Genomic DNA, 16,584 nt, shown 5'->3' with positions numbered 1-16,584 from the left:
CTCGGTGTTCCTGCCTGGTCACTGCTGTTTCCTCTCCTTTTTCACCCTGGGGTTGTAGCTGGGGTCACAGGTATCTCACCCGTAGCTTTCCACATTCCCAGGTGAAATCCTGTGTTAAACCAAGACTCTGGAGCTGTGGAGAACCTCGGGGACTTCAAGTCCCATCTTGGTGTTTCTTTCTGCCACCACAGGCCACCTGCCCCATGGAACTGGGGGAAGAGAGACTGAGCCCCACAAGCAGTACTGGGGCTTGTCCACCTGTCTCCAATGTTTCCAGAGCACCTGGAGCAGCCCAAGCTCCCGGGTCCTGGCGTCAGGCCGAGCCCGTCGGTGGGATGTGGGTGGCTGGGCCCTGGTGGGCAAGCAAAGTGCTGTCGGAACAAAACTGAATTGAAGTGATTCTTTTCCTCTCCCCTTGGCCTGCAAGGAAATCTTTTTCCATTTACTATAAAACATGGTCCTTAATAGTGCTGAAGTGTTCTACATATTTTAAATAAACATGAGTGGATTTGAGCCCAGGAGGACATGAAAGAATGCAGCATTTGCGGGGTACCGGCCCGGCACACATGTCAGCAATTTGGCTGCCTTGTGTACTTTGGCTTTTAAAAAAGCATTTAAAAGTAAACAAATGAAGGAAAATCTGGCAGCTGGATTTCAAAGTAAATTGCTTTCAGCTGATATACCCTGTTTCCAGCTTGCTTGGGTAGTATCAAGCCATACACATCCAGCAAGAAGAGCAAGCGGCCAAGGAGAAGAGCGGGGGCGGGAGAGAGAACAAAAGCAGGGAAGTTCTGTGGATTTAATTCTTCCATTTCCTTCCTTTGCACCAAACCCTCCCTGCCTGTCAGTGCCCTCTCATCAGCCAGGCAGGTTCATGCTTCAGACAGCAAACTGTGCTCCATTTTCCCCTGGGCTCTGTTCTGCCAGGTTCTACCTCCCATCATGTCTGGAGCAGGAATGGGATGGTGTAGGATGGGATGGGAATAGCATTCATAGAATGCTGCTCATCTGTGAGCTGTAGTGCTGCTTGAGCTGCTCTATCAAACTTTCATCCCAGCCACTGCCCCACCAAGCATGGGGACAGCCCCATCCCACAGCCCAGCAGGATGAATCCAGCCATGAGAGGTTTGGGATGCTGCTCCTTTGGGACTGCCTGGCTGGGGGGGGCATCACCACTCTGCCGGTGGAGGGAAGCAGAGGTGGAAGTGACAGAGATAACAAGAGATAACAGAGTCATTAGAGGAGCAGGGCTGTGGGGAGGCCCCGCTCCTGCGGAAGGGCCTGGAGTGTCCCCTAAGGAGGAGATTCAGCAAATGCTGACAGATGACAGTGAGGTCCCGGGCTGGACAAAGGGGAGGTTGCTGAGGTCACACTTCAGCTCAGCTTTGGGCTCCTTCTGCTTTGACTTGCATTTCCTCAAGTTTATAAAACTTTCCACGGGTTGGTTCAGTGGAAAGGGCAGAGGAAACTGGTGGGTCTGGAATCCCGGTGGTGCGGGGCCAGGGCAGGGCTGCTCCAAGCCCTCCGGCAGCCCCTATACACACGGCACTCGTTGCTGGGGCTTTGAGCTGGGGCGAGCCACCAAGTGTCCCCAGGGGCTCCCAGAGGCGACACAAGGAGGGTGTGATGCTGTGGGCAGGTGCCCTGGCTCAGCACCCCTGCAGAGCCCCATGGGCCGAACAGAGCACAGACACCAGGGGTGACTGTGGTGCAGGCATGGTGGCCCCATGGACGTGTGAAGGTGGGACCTGCTGTGCCTGCACGAGGAGCTGTGGCATTTGTCCAGTCCCTTGGGAGCTGCAGACATGCCACAGGCAATGCCAGGTATTGCCACGCTGGCAGCATGCCCCTGGTGCTGCAGTGCCCCTGGAGCACCCAGGAGCCAGGAGAGGGGCAGTCAGAGCAGAGGGGACTGTGTCCCTGCAGCTCCCTGGGAGAGCCATTCTGTTCCTGGCTGTGCTGGGGGCTGCAGGCACTGCTCTGTGTGGTGCTCTGTGCAGAGCAGCAATTATTTAGTGTGCGTCCCTCTATGGCTCTTCTCGTCCCTGGAACTCAGCACATGGGCTCCTATTCCCAGTTTAGGACTAACTCCAGGCTCCTGGCAGTACAGAGGTGCTGCAAGCTGGAACCTGCAGGGAAGAGCCTCGGGGTGGGCAGAGCAGGAGCTGGAGGCAGCTGGGGCTCAGCCTCTGTCCTTGGCTCAGGCTGCCAGCAGGCCTGACTGTGCCCACATTCCAGCATGGCTCGCGTTATCCCTTGGCACAGGAGAACCCTGGCACCACTGTTGGGAGCTGGCAGTGCCCACACGCACCTGCCGGCACCAGCGAGCTCACCGGCATTTTCTTATGCCTCATTTACATGATGGAAAGTCATTTTTTGGGTCCTTTCCCCACTGCCACCTCTCCAGCCTCCTGCCCTGGCTGGGGGGCACTCTGGGTGGCTTTTCCCTGCAGGGAAGGCAGCCTGTCCCACCTGTGAAACAGGTGCAGGGGAAGAGGCCACACGACATAAAGCAGAAGAATCTTCTGGCCATGGGGCTCATAGGAAAGCAGCTGCAGTGGTGGAGGACTCTGGGTGCCAGCAGCTGCCTGTGGCACCTTGGGTGGGTAGGGGCTGGGGAGCTGCCCCACACCAGGGGCTCCGGGGAAGGATTTGCTCCTCATGCAGGGGCAGCTGTGGGTGTGAGGTGGAGAACACTGAAATGTCCTTTGGTGGGATGGGAACAACCCCACGAAGACAGTTGCTCTGGATGTCCCTGCGATTAAGGGAAGGATATGTAAATGTATATGGCTGTTGTCATGGCTACCACAAGACTCCTGGGGAGACAGAGCCCCTGGCCCAGCCTGGGTCAGGATTTGCATTTCCCATGCAGCAGCACCCCACACACCCTGTGGTGCTGGCACAGATTGTGCTGACCCTTGTGCCACTGTCACATCCCCAGCACGAGCAGGGGACAGTGATGCCCTTATGGCACCGGCTGCCCCACGGCAGCACGGCCTGAGCACTGCAGCCTCTCACCAACACTGGTGCACCCCCAGCCTGGTGATGGGGTCCCCTGGGAGAAAACACCCTCACAGGGGGACTGTCCCTCAAGTCCCCTGGTCAGATCTTGTCAAGCAGCAGCAGAAAGCAGCAGGGAATGAGGATGGGCATGGGAATGCCCAATGTGCCCATGACTCTCACACCCCAGGTGCACAAACCCCCAGCCCACCTCCCACCAGACCAAGGAGGAGGCCCGTCCCAGCAGTTTGTTTTTGACCAATTCCATCAAGCTGGGAGGGAAAAGGGCCTTCCCCTGCGTGGAGCATGTGAAACCTCCCTGCCTGCAGCTCTGGTGAGTGCTGTGGGTGCAGGGTTTTGGTGGGGTAGGTTATGCCGTGGGTCAGGCTGTGTCACCCACCAGTGTGGCTGTCCCAGATCCTGGCAGAAGCCCTTGCTGAGCATCTCAGGTGCTGTTGGGAAGTGTTTGTGCCTGTGCATGAGCTCTGTCCCCAGGATGTGCCAGGTGGCTGCAGCCAGAGTGGGAGGATGAAACCCACTGGTAACCTGTTGTGTGCCCATCTCCTCCCCTGTGGGATGGGCAAAGGGGGTTTAAGGCTCTGCAAAAGAGACAAGTTGCTCCTATAAACCAAGAAATGAGGGAAGGAGGAGAGCTGAGCCTGCTCCTGATGTCCTCTGGCTGTGGGCAGCATTGCCAGACCCAACTCTTCTGGGTCCCCAACCGCATGGGGACCCTTGTTCCACAGCCTCTCCCTGCCCATTCCCGGGTCTCTCCCCAGTCCGAGGGCTCGGCGTGCGTGGCCAGGCTCTGTCTGCTGTTTCCTTATAATTTAAAAGCCTTCCTCACATTAATCTTTTTATTTTTATTTTGACAAATGTATGTTTCCAGGAAGTTGCTGAGGTCAAAGCAGCATCTGTTGCTCGTTATTTTGGGGGATGCAGAGGGTCTTTGTGAGGGTTTCCAAAGCAACAAGGAATTAAGTGGTTTGTAAAGCGGAGAGCAGGAATGAGGAGCAGGCTGGGGCTTCCCGAAAGGCAGCTGAAGATGCTGATGAAAATCAGATCGACTCTGCTCTATTTTCTTGGAAACTTGATCTATTTTTCTTGTACAACTGTCAGCCTGACTCCTGTATTCCAAGTGCTTGGCCACCGCCAGCTCCACGTTTCAGCGCTGGGATTAGCGTGGCCCCGGTCAGACTCACTTTCCCTGGCTCGTGCCGTGCGCTGCGGGATGGGAGTGGAGCTTTTGGGAGCAGCAGTGCATGTCCCCCTGGTGTGGCCCTGACTGGGGACATGGGCCAGAGACCCCTGGGATGAGTGCCAAGCCACTGTCCCCTGCCCCAGGGCTGTCCCTCACCCCATAAACTCACCCCATGAATTGCCCTGTGCACCTCACAGGGGGCTTGTAGCCAAAAGTGCTTTTTCTTTCAAAACAAGCTGAGGAGAGTCTGGTGCCAAGGCGAGGGCTGCAAGGAGCCCAGGAGATTTATCGCTGAGGAAATACTTTCTCCAGCGAGGGCTGACGGCCGCAGCAGGAACAATGGGAGATTCGCAACGTGAACAAAGCTGATTTCGTTCTTCTTTTTATCAATGCTTTTTCCTTGCGGATCCTCCCTTCCTGGAAGTGGGAGATGCAGCTTCCCCCGCGCGCCGGCCGTGTAATCAGCAGGAATGGCCATATCCTGGCTGGGAAGCGAGCTGTGAAACGCTGTCGCCCGCAGTGATTTATGAGCCCGTGGCAGCGGCCAGCGGCGGGGCTGGCCCGGGGACAAGGTGCCAGGGCGCGTGCAATATCCACGTATTCTTTCTGCTCCTCACCGGGTCCCCGGGGAGCCGCCGGAGGAAGTTAATGGATTAGACACACACGTTCCACTTGATTTTTATATTTTATTGCCGTGTCTTTCCAAATGCCTTTAGCAGATGCACGAGCACAATGGAGTCGGGCGATGAGCATCCCGGCCGGGCGGGCAGCGGGGCAGCAGCCAGGCTGGAAAGGTCAATGGGGAGAGTGTTTGCGTGGGGACAGCAGGACAGCCTGTCCTGCCGGGTACAGTCCTGCCCCACCGGGGCCGTGTTTGGCACCGGCTCCCGCTGGGGACAGCGGGGAGAAGGTGATGGCAGCTCCTCCGCTGACCGGCAGCACAGCCCCTCGCCCGCAGGGCCGCGGCCGAGGCAGCCGGGGCCGAGCGGGGCTCTCACCGTGCCTGCAGCCGGGATTGTCCTTCCCGGGGGGCTCACGCCTGTGGACGTGCAACGTTCCACTGCCAGGCTCACACTTCTGCCACATTATGCAATCTTCACCCGATACTGGGAATATGAAATAATTATTCCAAGTGATCAGATTTTAATTATGCAACACAGAAGATGATTATTGTACACCAAATTGGTGCCGAGTGCTTAGTTATGTATATGCCAAATTTAGTCTATACTATTATACCCAGTGGGTGGCCGTAGACAATCAGGAAGTAATTAGTTTTGCTGGAGGTTGTTCGCCTGCCTGGTTCGCTGTGCTGTCTGGGGAGCGTCTTGCTGCGCTCCGTGAATACCGCGGGCTCCCAGTTCAATACCGTCTTTTTGTGACAAGCTAATAAGCTGTCTGCATGGCGGCCTGTAATTAGCGCTGTCGATATTCATTTGGAAACGGAGATCGCGCTGAGCGGCTCCGCCGACGGCGCTTCCCTTTGTGGCGGCTCTGGGCTGGTCCCTCCTCACCTCCCAGGAGGGCGATGGGTGCGCAGGGATGGGGATGCGGGCGGGGGCCGCACGCACCCTCGGGTCCCCGCTGAGGAAAGCACCAGCCATGAGGGTGCTGAGCCCCGGAGATCAACACCTGCCCCCCACCCACTCCTGTGTCACCCCGGCATTGTCCTCCATGGAAGAGCTGCCACTGGCCCCAGGTGTGGGATGTCCCCAGGGCTCTGTCCTGTGGCGCGGGCCAGGAAAGCTGAGCTGGCGTGGGGTGTGCGGTGTCGGGGGGATGGGGACGTGGAGGGGGCTTGGGCTGGGGTGGCCGCTCGCTCCCCAGGGTCATGGGCACCCGGGGAGCCCTGAGCAGCACTGGGGTGTGCTGAGGTGCTGCATGTTTACACCTTTCCAGGCAGCCTGGTGCCGTGGGATCCGCTGCGGTCTCACACACAGGATTCCTGAAGGGCCTGGGGCTACAAGAGTTGGGAGATCACTGGAGCATCACCCCCCTGAGTGGTGTTTGCAGCTGGTCAGTGTTGTGGGGGCACGAGGAACCGTCCACTTCTGTTGGAATGGTCTGGATCTGCTGGGCGGGAATTGTCTGAAGTATGGAGCAACTTTTACCTCTGTTACACAAAGGAAACTTTCCTCCTCTTTCTGTCGGAGATGCTCACTCCATTGAGATGATTGGCATACTGGAGAGCTGAGAAACTAAATTGTTTATACACTAATGAATAGAAGCTTGATTGCAAGATCCTGTTTGGAAAATTATAGTGCTGAATTGAAGCCGTACAATTACATCCAAAATGCTGCATATTCATTTCATCTGCTTTGCATAGAGATTAACAAGCGAGCCCTAAAGCAGACTCTGAAATTAAAGCTAACACCAGATTTAGTCACAGGTTACAAACTAAATGGCATTGTTTGATGGATATGAATCTTTACCACCTGCCTGCCTGATGATTGCTAGCAGCTTAGCAGACAGCAAAGGAAAAAGTTTCTTCCCATGAAGGAAGCATAATAAGGCTCTGGGCTGGAAGTGCCCCCTCCCCACACAGGCAGCCCCCCAGCAGATGTGTGCAGTGGGCCTGGGGAAGGGGCTCCCTGCTCCCCACTCTGCCATGCTGGAGGCTGCACTCACTCCATGGAGGGATGGAGAGTGGCCCTGAGACCCCACAGAGGTTCTGGGTGCTGGGTCCCTCCATTTGGGCCTCCCAACCTGCATGGGGGAACAATCTCACAGGGTCCTTGGCCATCCTGGACCATCTGTGCTGAATTGCCCCTGGATTTCCTTCCTCACTTTGCAAGGGTCAGGAGTCTGCAGATGCCAGGGGTCTCTTGCCCATCCTGGCTGCAGGCAGCCCTTGGGATCCCAGTGCTCTGGCATGCCACTGGTCCCATCCCACCTGGCTTTGCCATCTGCATTCTCCCACCCTCCATCCTGTGTGCTGGGGCCAGAATTTATTTCAGGAGTAGAAATGGGACGAGGAAAGAGCAGAAGGAGCAGAGTGGGGAGCAGAGTCCTGCCTGCTGGTACCCATCCTGGCAGGGGCTGCTCAGGGAGCAGCTCAGGGGCTCAGCTGTCGTTCCCAGCAGGAATCTTTTCTCTTTGGGAATACCCAGGAGTTCACAGTTCACCCCACAGGCTCAGAATCCCCTGTGTGAGGGCCCCACAGGGCAGAGACACAGCACTGGCTCTGCAAATCTGACACCTTTATTTTTTCTTTAAAAGTCCATTACCAAATCGCAGCATCCTATGGAGGGGCTGGGCTGTCGCTACCGCACTATGGGACAGCCCAGCCGAGCTTTACAACCCCTGGCCCGGTCCCCAGCTCCCTCCCAGTTCTGTCACTGCCATGGCAGGCTCTGGGTGCAGGTCTTGTCACCCCCCTCTCCCCACAGGAGCAGCACCATGCCAGGGACAGGCAGCACGGCTGCTCCAAGTTTCCATTTCTGCTTGACACTTCCCAACTCAACTCTCCAACACTTTCCAAACACCCTCTGACAAACAACCAAGGTGGATGAGCATCACCTCGGTTCCTCCACAGAACCTGCCCTTCACCCCACCATCAGCTTCTTCCTTAAACCTTAACTCCTCCCAGGACACTCAGATTTCTAAGACCAGACCCAAACACCCTAAAATCTGCGCAAGGAGCAGCCTCCTGCCTGCAGCCACCAGCAGCTCAGGGGCATGGGAGGGCTCTCTGCCCTGACCCCAGGACATGGGGTGCACCCTTCCTTAGGAGGTCACCCCCCACTGCTGCAGGCTCCCAGGGCCAACCCTGCACCCATCAGTGGCCTCAGAGGGGTGGCCCAACCTGTGTAGGCAGTGGGTGCTAGGGAGTGGGAGAAGGCACCTATGGAGGCAGTGGTGGCATCACTGCATGGGGACACAGTGGTGGGGATGCTGTCCCCAAAGCAGGGCTGGGCACAGCGTAGGGCTGGTGGACACTGGCAGCCCTGGAGAGACCCAGCGTGGTGGCACACACTGGGACACACCTCAGGCAGCTGGGCAGGGGAGTGACACCATGGCTGTGCTGTGTGGCCCTGCTCAGGCTGCCATGGGTGGCACTGATGAAACAGAACAGCCTCTTGTCCCACATTGCTGTGCCATGCCCTGCCCAGGGCTTCCACCCTTCAGCTCCCTGGGAATTCTCTGCTGTGAGCATCCCTGGCTGTGTGAGCAGGGACAGGATGGCAGTGTGACAGCAGTGTGAGCTGGTGCAGACTGAGGCAGGGCTGGCCAGTCCCATCCTGTGGGGTGGGGAAAGCTGTTATGTGGGACAGAGACAGGAAAGGAACCTGTCTTGTAGCCTGGGCACAGGGACCCCCAGTCCCAGCACAGGGTTGTGGGCTGGGGCTGCCAGCCACCAGCCACCACATACTGTGGTCCCACTAAGAGGGGACTCTGCTGGGCCCCACAGCAGTGTCCAGCTCATCTTCAGAGAAGCTGATGTGCAAGCAGGTGTCATCAGCAGGGGAGAAGGGCAGTGAGCTGTCCGTGGGGGTGCCCAGGGCCACCAGCTCCTTGGCCAGGGTATCACTGGCTGTTGGGTCATGGATGCTGGCCAAGGGGGACATTGGCCTGCTCTCTCCAGTCCTGTCCTTGCCCAGAGTGCGCTGGCAGGTCCCGGCAGGGCCAGGCTCCGTGCTGGAGGCAGCACTCCGTGCAGGAGTTCTCGCCTCAGGGTCCAAGAGGGTGAGGGAGCTGGCAGTGATGCTGGTGAGGCTGGAGATGCTGGCACTGGGTAGGCTCAGGTGGGCACTACTCTCGGACTTCACCTCCACTTCCAGGCTCGGGGAGGTCTTGCTTGACCTTTTGCGTAGGATGGGTGGTGGTGGGTTGAGCTTGGGAATGGGTGGCTGCCGTCTGCGGAGGGAAAGCAGAGAGAGGAGGTGATGCACAAGTACTCACCTGCAGCACTCGGGGTGTTCCCGCTGCAGCTGGCAGGAGACAGAGGTGGCACACTCTACCTGTCCTCGTCCCCTCTGTCTGTGTCATCCACCTTCTGCCGGCTGTTCCCGTTGAACAGAGCGAAGTCGCTGACCTCGGAGCCCTCCACGCGCCGGCTGAGCCCATCCTGCCCCTCCAGCACCGCCAGACACTCGTCCCCCTCCTTGCTGCTGTAGCCGTGGCTGCCCCTGTCCAGGCTGACGAGGTTGAGGTAGGAGTCCCTGGGGCCCAGGGAAGGCAGCGAGCCGGGGGCCACGGGGCTGCCCAGGATGCTGGCGGGGGTGGAAGTGGACGGCATGTGGACATCCAGGCTGTAGTGGTTCTTCAGGTTCAGGGAGAGGGACTGGGCCAGAGACAGGTTTTGTAAGGAGTGGTCAACTGTGAGAGATGGACAAGGGGCATGTGAAAAACTTGGAATCTCCAAACCAGCTGCTCCCCAGCACTGTGAGGCGTGCAGAAATGCCCCAGAGCCTGCTGGGGATGGTACTGGGAGCACTCCGGTTGATTCCTGTGACCGCAGGGAATGCAGTGATTGTCCAGAGGGATGGAGCTGGGGGCACACCAGCACCCAAACCACCCCAGTGAGTGTGTCACCGTGCTCACCCGGCTGCCGATGCTCGTCCCGGTGCTCCTCCCGGGCCTCCAGCACTGTCAGCTGCCGCACCAGCAGCGAGACGTGCTGCAGCAGGTCACGGTTGGTCAGCAGGAGCTGCCGCACCCGGGCCTGCGCCTCGATCCGCGCCGCCGTCTCGGCCGCCAGTTGGTCCTTCAGCAGCTGCACCTGCCAGACGGGACAGGAGATGCGAACAGGGTGGTGCTGACAGGGTGACCGGGGACAGGGGATTGGGAACGGGATGATTGGGAACGGGATGATGCAGATGGGATGATCGGGGACGGGATGCTGCGGGCGGGATGATGCAGATGGGATGATTTAGAACGGGATGATGCAGATGGGATGATCGGGGACGGGATGCTGCGGGGCCGGGCGCTGCGGGACGGGAGGAGCATTCCCGGAGCTCCCGGTACCGGCGGCGCCACAGCGCCCCCTGCCGGCCCCGCCGCGCCACCCCCCCCGACCCCCCCGAGCCGGTCCAGACGCGGATGCGGCGGCATCCCGGGGGTTTGGGGATGTTCTGCTGCCACCCGAGTAACGAGAAACGCGTAGGGGAGGTGCCCAGCAGGGAGGCACAGGGCTCCCCACTCTGATGCTGGACTGGGGGTGGGATGGTTTCCAAAAACGGAATGAGATGGGGTGAAACAGGAGTTGGGGGCTCTACCGGACCCTGTAACGCTCCTAGAGCAGCCTGGGGCTGTGTGAGCAGCCAGCTCCGTGTCTGGGGGAGCTCAGCTGTGCTGCAAGCGATGCTGCACGTGGCACTGAAAGCAATGCTGCGAGCTAAGGCTGCAAGCGATGCTGCGAACTCTGCTGAGAGCTGTGCGACCGGGAATGCTGCCAGCACTGCTGCCAGGGCCCCGGCCCGCTCCCACCTGCCCTGCTGTCGGCCTAGCCTGGCTGGAGGCTGGAGCAGGGGGAGGAGAAGGGCTGGTGCTGCCTGAGGGGAGGGCAGGACATGTACCTGGGCCACAGCCACCTGCGTCTGCTGCTGCTGCTGGAGGAGCTGCTGCTGGAGCAGCTGGAGGCAGTGCTGGGAGGCCAGTGGGGTGATGGAGGCTGAGGAGCAGGGGCTGCTCGGGCTGAGCAGCTGCTGCGAGCTGGCCAGGTGGAGGGAGCAGTTTTCAGCATCCTGGGCACAAAGAAATGGGCAGGTGAGCGGACTGACCAGCTCAGGCTGGGATCTGGAGTTTGGTTCCCCATGGCACTGACCCCAGTACAGCAGAGGAGCCCCCTGCTTGGGGCACCGAGGTGTTGAGGGGCAGCCCTGGGTTGTCAGCTCTGTGCATCTGTGGGATCCCAGGACAGCGTTTCAGAGAGGCTCCTCCCAGAGAGCTGGCAGAGCTGCCTGGGCTGTGTCTGGGGAGGGCAGGTCCCCAGGTCTTCCAGGGAGGAGACAGCAGGGAGTGACCCAACCACTCCACCACCTTTCCGTGCTGTGGCTGCCCAGGCTGGGTGGTGTCCTGGTGCCTGGAGCATTTGCCAGCGCCTGCGGCCACTGCCCTTCCTGCTCCTGCCCTCCCCTGCTTGGGCAGTGCCTGAAGGAATGTGCAGGAAAGCCCAGCCTTTCCAGGCACACAAACGAATCCCATGGAGTGCATGTCACTGCAGCTGTTTCCAGCCAGGCCCTGTGAGCATTACTGTTGTGTGAGCTCAAGCGATGCCATTCAGGCCTCCGGGAAATGCTCCCAGAGCTCTGTGGAGCACCCATTCATTAAGGTGGAACTGCTGCTCGAGCTGAACGTGCCCTGGGTGCCTGTGCTGGCAGGGCTGGGCCTCCTGGGGACGTTGCTCCCTGGGCCTGGAGCATGAGGAGAGCCAGGGATTGCTGCCAGGACAGTCAAAAAAGCAACCGCTGCAGAGCAGCACTGAGGGCACAGAAATTCACCCTGGGTGGTGTGTGAAGCCTGCTCAGCCATGCGCCACAGCCCCCACCCCACTGGACAATGCAAGTCAACTGGGAGCTGAACAGCCTGGCCTGAGCAGGGAGCCAGGAGGGAGGGCTGCAATGGGGTCTCCATGAAAGCACCTCCAAATCAAGCCATACAGTGACCCTGAGCAGAGGACCCTCAGCAGCAGCAGAGCACTCGAACCATCCTCCAGCCCAGCCCCCATTACCTGGCCGTTCCTTTCCTTTGAGGCTTGCCCAGGTTTCAGCATGCCAAGGTCCCCTCTGGCACCTGGCAGCTCTCTGGGTCCCCTTTCGGACACACAGATGCCACCAGTATCGATGCCAACCTCGTCCACATCCGTGATCTTGGAGCCCTTTATCTGGTGAACTTCAAACAAGATGGACACATGAATCTGAGCCTTCCTACCCTGCTCAGGATTGCAGGAAGAGCCGGGGCCCCGCGCAGGGCTGGGGGCTGGGGGAAGCTCAGAGACAAGGGCCAGGACTTGCTCCAAGTCTCAGCATGCTGTGAAGGGGCGGGAGGGAAGGAATGGCAGCTGAGGCTGCAGACCCTCAGCTTGCTGGATGAGGGGTCTCAGCCTGTCCCCCCCGTGCTCAGTAGGAGTGGGCAGGCAGGGCAGATTCCCCATGCTCCCATCCGGAGGGACCCAAACCTCTCACCCATGAGATGCCACCTCGGTGTCCCCACCCCAAAGCATCCCCGCACCGCTGCCCTCCACCACCTTCCAGCGGCTGCTCCTCGGCCGATTTGTCGCTGGCGCCGTCGGCCTGTCCGTCTGCGTTCTGCAGGGCGTGCTGCAGGCTCAGCTTGTGGCACACCTCGAACGCCTGTCCCACGGTGCGCACCACGCGCATGGCCTGGCTCTGCGGGGCAAGCCTCGCCCTCAGCCGCGCTGCCCCCGCCGGGGGGAACCGCGAGCCTTCCCCGCTTCCCACCCGCACTGCTGCATCTCCTCCTGGGCTGGCTGCTCCAGCAGTGCCCCCGCTTCCCCACTCTGCATCTGGGTGCTCCTACCCCTGAGTGGAAGGAATGTGCCGCCGCCCAGGAGGGAACAAGCACCAGGTGCGTTGTTTTGGGGACACCCAGCACTGGCGCTGCCTCGGTCGCTCCCCAGGGATCTGCACCCTCTGACCCTCCTGGGTGCATCCCCACGAGCATCCTACCTTCTTCTTGGATTTGAAGACATTGCACCTGAAGGAGTTGTTTGCGCCATCCCTTGCGATGTAACTGAATATTTTCAGGTCTTGCGAGTCATGGGAGACGTAGAAAATTCTAGGTGGGAGAGAGACAAAGGGAATTAAACACCATGGGGAGTGTCTGCCCTCCAGACCACCTCTGCTCCTGTGTGTCCCCAGGATGGGCTGGTTTGCAGCCCCCAGGATTGGAGGAATGAGGCAGTGCTGATGCATGGCCCCTCCTGCAATTTTCAAGGCAGGAGGCAATGGATTTAGAGAGCATTTCAGGCTGGATGGAAAATCTTCTGTTTCTGAAGTAGGCAAAAGCTTTTTAAAGATCCTGTGGGAAAGCGAAAAAATCTATAGTCTTGGAAAGTGAGTGGCTATTTTTAGCCCCAGCAATTAACTCCTGCCCAGGCTGCAGTGAGGCAGAACCGCCTGCATGGTGCTGACTGTCCCTGCCCCTTGGGACCCAGAGGGTCCCTCCTCGGCAGTGGGCAGGTGGCACTGCACAAAAGCCTCTCCCAGGGATGCTGAGTGCACTCAGAGGATTTCTCTCTCTGCTGCTCAGGCTCTCCTCCTTGTACTGCAAAAACATTTTGAAGATTTTTATATATGTTTGATCTAATTAGGTGAAAATGTGACTAGTGAGCTCGGCTCTTAAGAGAAGAAACCAAAGGGGTTCTTGAAATTCTTTTTTTCTTCTGCTCTTTCTGTAACTGGAATTTTTTGGGTGTTGAACTTGCAATTAGAGTGATTACTGCCAATGTACCACATCTTGTAGTAATCTTTAAAGAAAACCAGAGACGAGAAGAGGGCCCAGATAATGCATCAGCACATCCTCTGTTCCTCATCTCCTCACTAAGGGCTCTGATCCCAAAAACCAATGTTGAGGATCCCAGTTCTCGGGGCTGTGGGCTCAGTGCTCCTGGTACAATAATTCACTTTGCAGATCTAACAGCCTGGAGCACCCTGTGTTCTTAACCTGTCCTCAGGCCATGCACCATCACTGGGGTCAGTTCTCATCCCCAGGAGCTCCTGAGGCACCAGGTTTATGCTCAGTGGAAACCTCTGGGTGAGGCTTGTGGTTTCTGGAATACTTCAATATCCCATGGAAGGTGCTATGGATAGTCAGTGCTTTCTTGCCACATCTGTAAGGGTTAATTCCAAGTGAGCACTTACACCTTAGAGTAAGGCCCTGCTTCAGAAGCACAGGGAGAGCCATGCTCTGAAGGAAAACCATGGGAAGCCTGTCTTCAGAGGCAGAATCAGAGAGTAATCCAGGTTGAAGCATCTCCAGGGTCACTCAGTCTAACCCTGTTCAAAGCAGAGCCAGCTTCAAAGCGAGATCAGTCCATCTTGCTCTCAAAAATGTATGAAAAGGATTCTCCAGTAGCAGTAACTTTGCACCCTCGTTAATTTTAGATGGTCCTTTAGAAAGCCTTGGTGGAAAGGTCTCAGCAGGTGGGAGGAAGGGCATGGATCCCCCAGGGCTGGCTGGCCCTCCCTGGTTGAATCCCCTGCCATGTACCTGTACACGGGATCGTGCATCACCACCATCTTACTCTCGTCCCAAGTCCACTCCTTTCTCTGTAAGCAGAGACAAAATTACAGTAAATCAGGTGAAACTCCACCAAACTGAAGGGCAGGAAACCTGGGGAGCAATGCTTTTGTCCCAAGCCACAGTCCAGGCTGCAGTGTGACTAGATGAGCCACGGCTGTTTCAACAGTATCTCAGATAAAAATAGATTTTTTTTGGATCGTTTATCATATCTGATCATAGCCTTCAGGGCTGAAAATGGTCCCTAAGATTAATTTATAACATCAAATATGCAGAAGAGTTACATGATTTGGGGAAGAAGGCTTGGAGCTGGGGCTTAGCAGATCTGGATTCAGTGACTTGGTGGAAAGGACAGTTGGGCAAAGAGCTGAGGGGTGCTCAGACCAGGCAGCCTGGAAAAAGCTTTCTGGGATTAGCAAGAAAAAGAACCAGTATCTCCTGAGAGATACCTTTTTTTGGATAGAAAAAAATCCTCTTCCCTCAGTGTAATATTCCCACTCTCTTTCCAGCAAGGTTTTGTTATTAGTTGGATGGAAACTGGAGTGTTTTGTTATGCAAATTCTGGGTGTATTTTAAGAAAAGGCCAGTTTTGGTTAGAAGTGTGACTATCCCTGGGCCAGAGCAGCCTCACCTTCTGCTTCTTGCGCAGGATCACCTTCACCCCGTCCACGGACACGATGATGCTCACCTTCTTCTTCTTAATGTTCTTGGCTTTGAATTCGTACTGGTGGGAAGAAAAACCCAAGTTTAAGGGAGTACTGGGGGTATCTGGGACAGTGTGTGGTAGTCAGTGTCTAACATGAAAATGTCAGGTTTTGGTTTAATCTCAACTGCTGAGGGAGGTGGAAATTTGTTTAATTCTGCTGAGAAAAAAACGTTTTGGGCAGGACTTGGTGCAGTAGCTGGAATGCCAGGCAGGATCCTGGCTTTGTGAGGAGCATCCCTTGGGAGAGGACAAGTGGAGTTCAATCCTCTGGACTACATCCAGACTGTTAATTTGGATCTGGGAAGAGCTTTCCTGATGCATTGGCCATGCCTGTCCAGCAGGACTCTGCTCCAGAGGTCTGACAGGGAGGTGGCACCTGCAGCAAACACCAAGCAGTGACATCTCTGGTGCCCTTGTGTCAGCACTGTGCTGCACCGGGAATACAAAATCACTCAGGAGCTGCAGGGAGGGCCAGATGGGCGGCAGTAACGCAATTATACCTCAGTCATTTACATAATCACATTAACCTCTGTGGGATCAGGATCTCTGGAGAAAAACCCTGCAGGTGTCTGCAGCCTGAGCTCACCTCCATTTGTGTTAAAAATTAAACACTGGCTTTTAAATGTTGCTTTAGCTGACAGTCAGAAGCATGGCAGAGCCCTTTACTCTGGAGACCTTTGTTTACAGCACTCATCCTTCCTGCTCCCATTTTAAGCAACATTTTCAGCTTCCAAATACAGCATTTTGATACTCCGTATTTTTTTTTCAGTCCCTGTTTGAAATCCACCACTTTGTCACGTTGCTTTGGCAAATCAGTGCAAACTCTGATTTGTGGATGTGGAGGAAAAGGCAATGGAAAGCAGCCTGAAATCTACCTAGGCCATGTAATTAGACATCTAATTAGAACTCTGATTTCTTTATACAGTTGGGGATGTGCAGGGAGCACGTGAGATGTTAATGGAGTCCAGGCACCTCTTTTGGGATGCTGAAGTTGGAGGACTGTGTGTGGCTCTGTCACCCAAGCTCTGCAGAGAAGATACACATCTTCCCCCTCCTCAGCACCCATTGTGAGCCTTGCCAGCTTTACTGACAGAAAATTGGGTGGCTTTCATGTTTATCAGGCTTTTGATGCTGCTCATTGAATTCTTAGCACTCTGCAAGGTTTATGGTATCAGACAGACCCCGGATTAAACCACAGCCTTTTGATCTCCCCATGAATTATTACTTTCAGACAAGCTCTTTTAAAATCTATCTATAGTGCTATTGCGTGTGAAACTGGAACTAAATTAGCTGTACACGTTTTTTTATTTATGGGGAGGAGTGAGAGGAAGGGTGAGGTGGTGAGTGCATCCTGCAGGCAGCCGGGGGGCCCACGGGGATGCAGCAGCGCCTGCGGGTCTGGGGCCAGGCAGATGGACTCACCAGGCTCAGCACCTGAGAGGGCTTCCCCACCCTCTACCCCTCATGCCCAGTTCCT

At 56.8% G+C, this 16,584-nt stretch overlaps 1 protein-coding gene across 1 annotated transcript in view; it reads right to left on the bottom strand.

Moving 5' to 3' along the window:
- Nucleotides 1-7,377: 7,377 nt before the first annotated feature.
- Nucleotides 7,378-16,584, bottom strand: part of LOC111937093 (carboxyl-terminal PDZ ligand of neuronal nitric oxide synthase protein-like) — a 29,263-nt gene continuing 20,056 nt past the window's right edge. Inside the window, exons 3-11 of the mRNA XM_086858350.1 lie at nucleotides 15,033-15,125; nucleotides 14,372-14,430; nucleotides 12,829-12,937; nucleotides 12,387-12,528; nucleotides 11,871-12,031; nucleotides 10,717-10,884; nucleotides 9,743-9,920; nucleotides 9,160-9,517; nucleotides 7,378-9,055 (exon numbers count right to left, since the gene is read on the bottom strand). Coding sequence (XP_086714476.1) covers nucleotides 8,581-9,055; nucleotides 9,160-9,517; nucleotides 9,743-9,920; nucleotides 10,717-10,884; nucleotides 11,871-12,031; nucleotides 12,387-12,528; nucleotides 12,829-12,937; nucleotides 14,372-14,430; nucleotides 15,033-15,125 — 1,743 coding nt within the window. The 3' untranslated portion in view covers nucleotides 7,378-8,580. The remainder of the gene's footprint in view (nucleotides 9,056-9,159; nucleotides 9,518-9,742; nucleotides 9,921-10,716; nucleotides 10,885-11,870; nucleotides 12,032-12,386; nucleotides 12,529-12,828; nucleotides 12,938-14,371; nucleotides 14,431-15,032; nucleotides 15,126-16,584) is intronic.

Source organism: Cyanistes caeruleus, chromosome 20, assembly GCF_971803275.1.
Source record: "Cyanistes caeruleus chromosome 20, bCyaCae1.hap1.1, whole genome shotgun sequence".
NCBI classification, from domain to species: domain Eukaryota; kingdom Metazoa; phylum Chordata; class Aves; order Passeriformes; family Paridae; genus Cyanistes; species Cyanistes caeruleus.
Note: the sequence above shows the minus strand (reverse complement) of the source record. Positions and strands in the feature narration are given on the sequence as shown.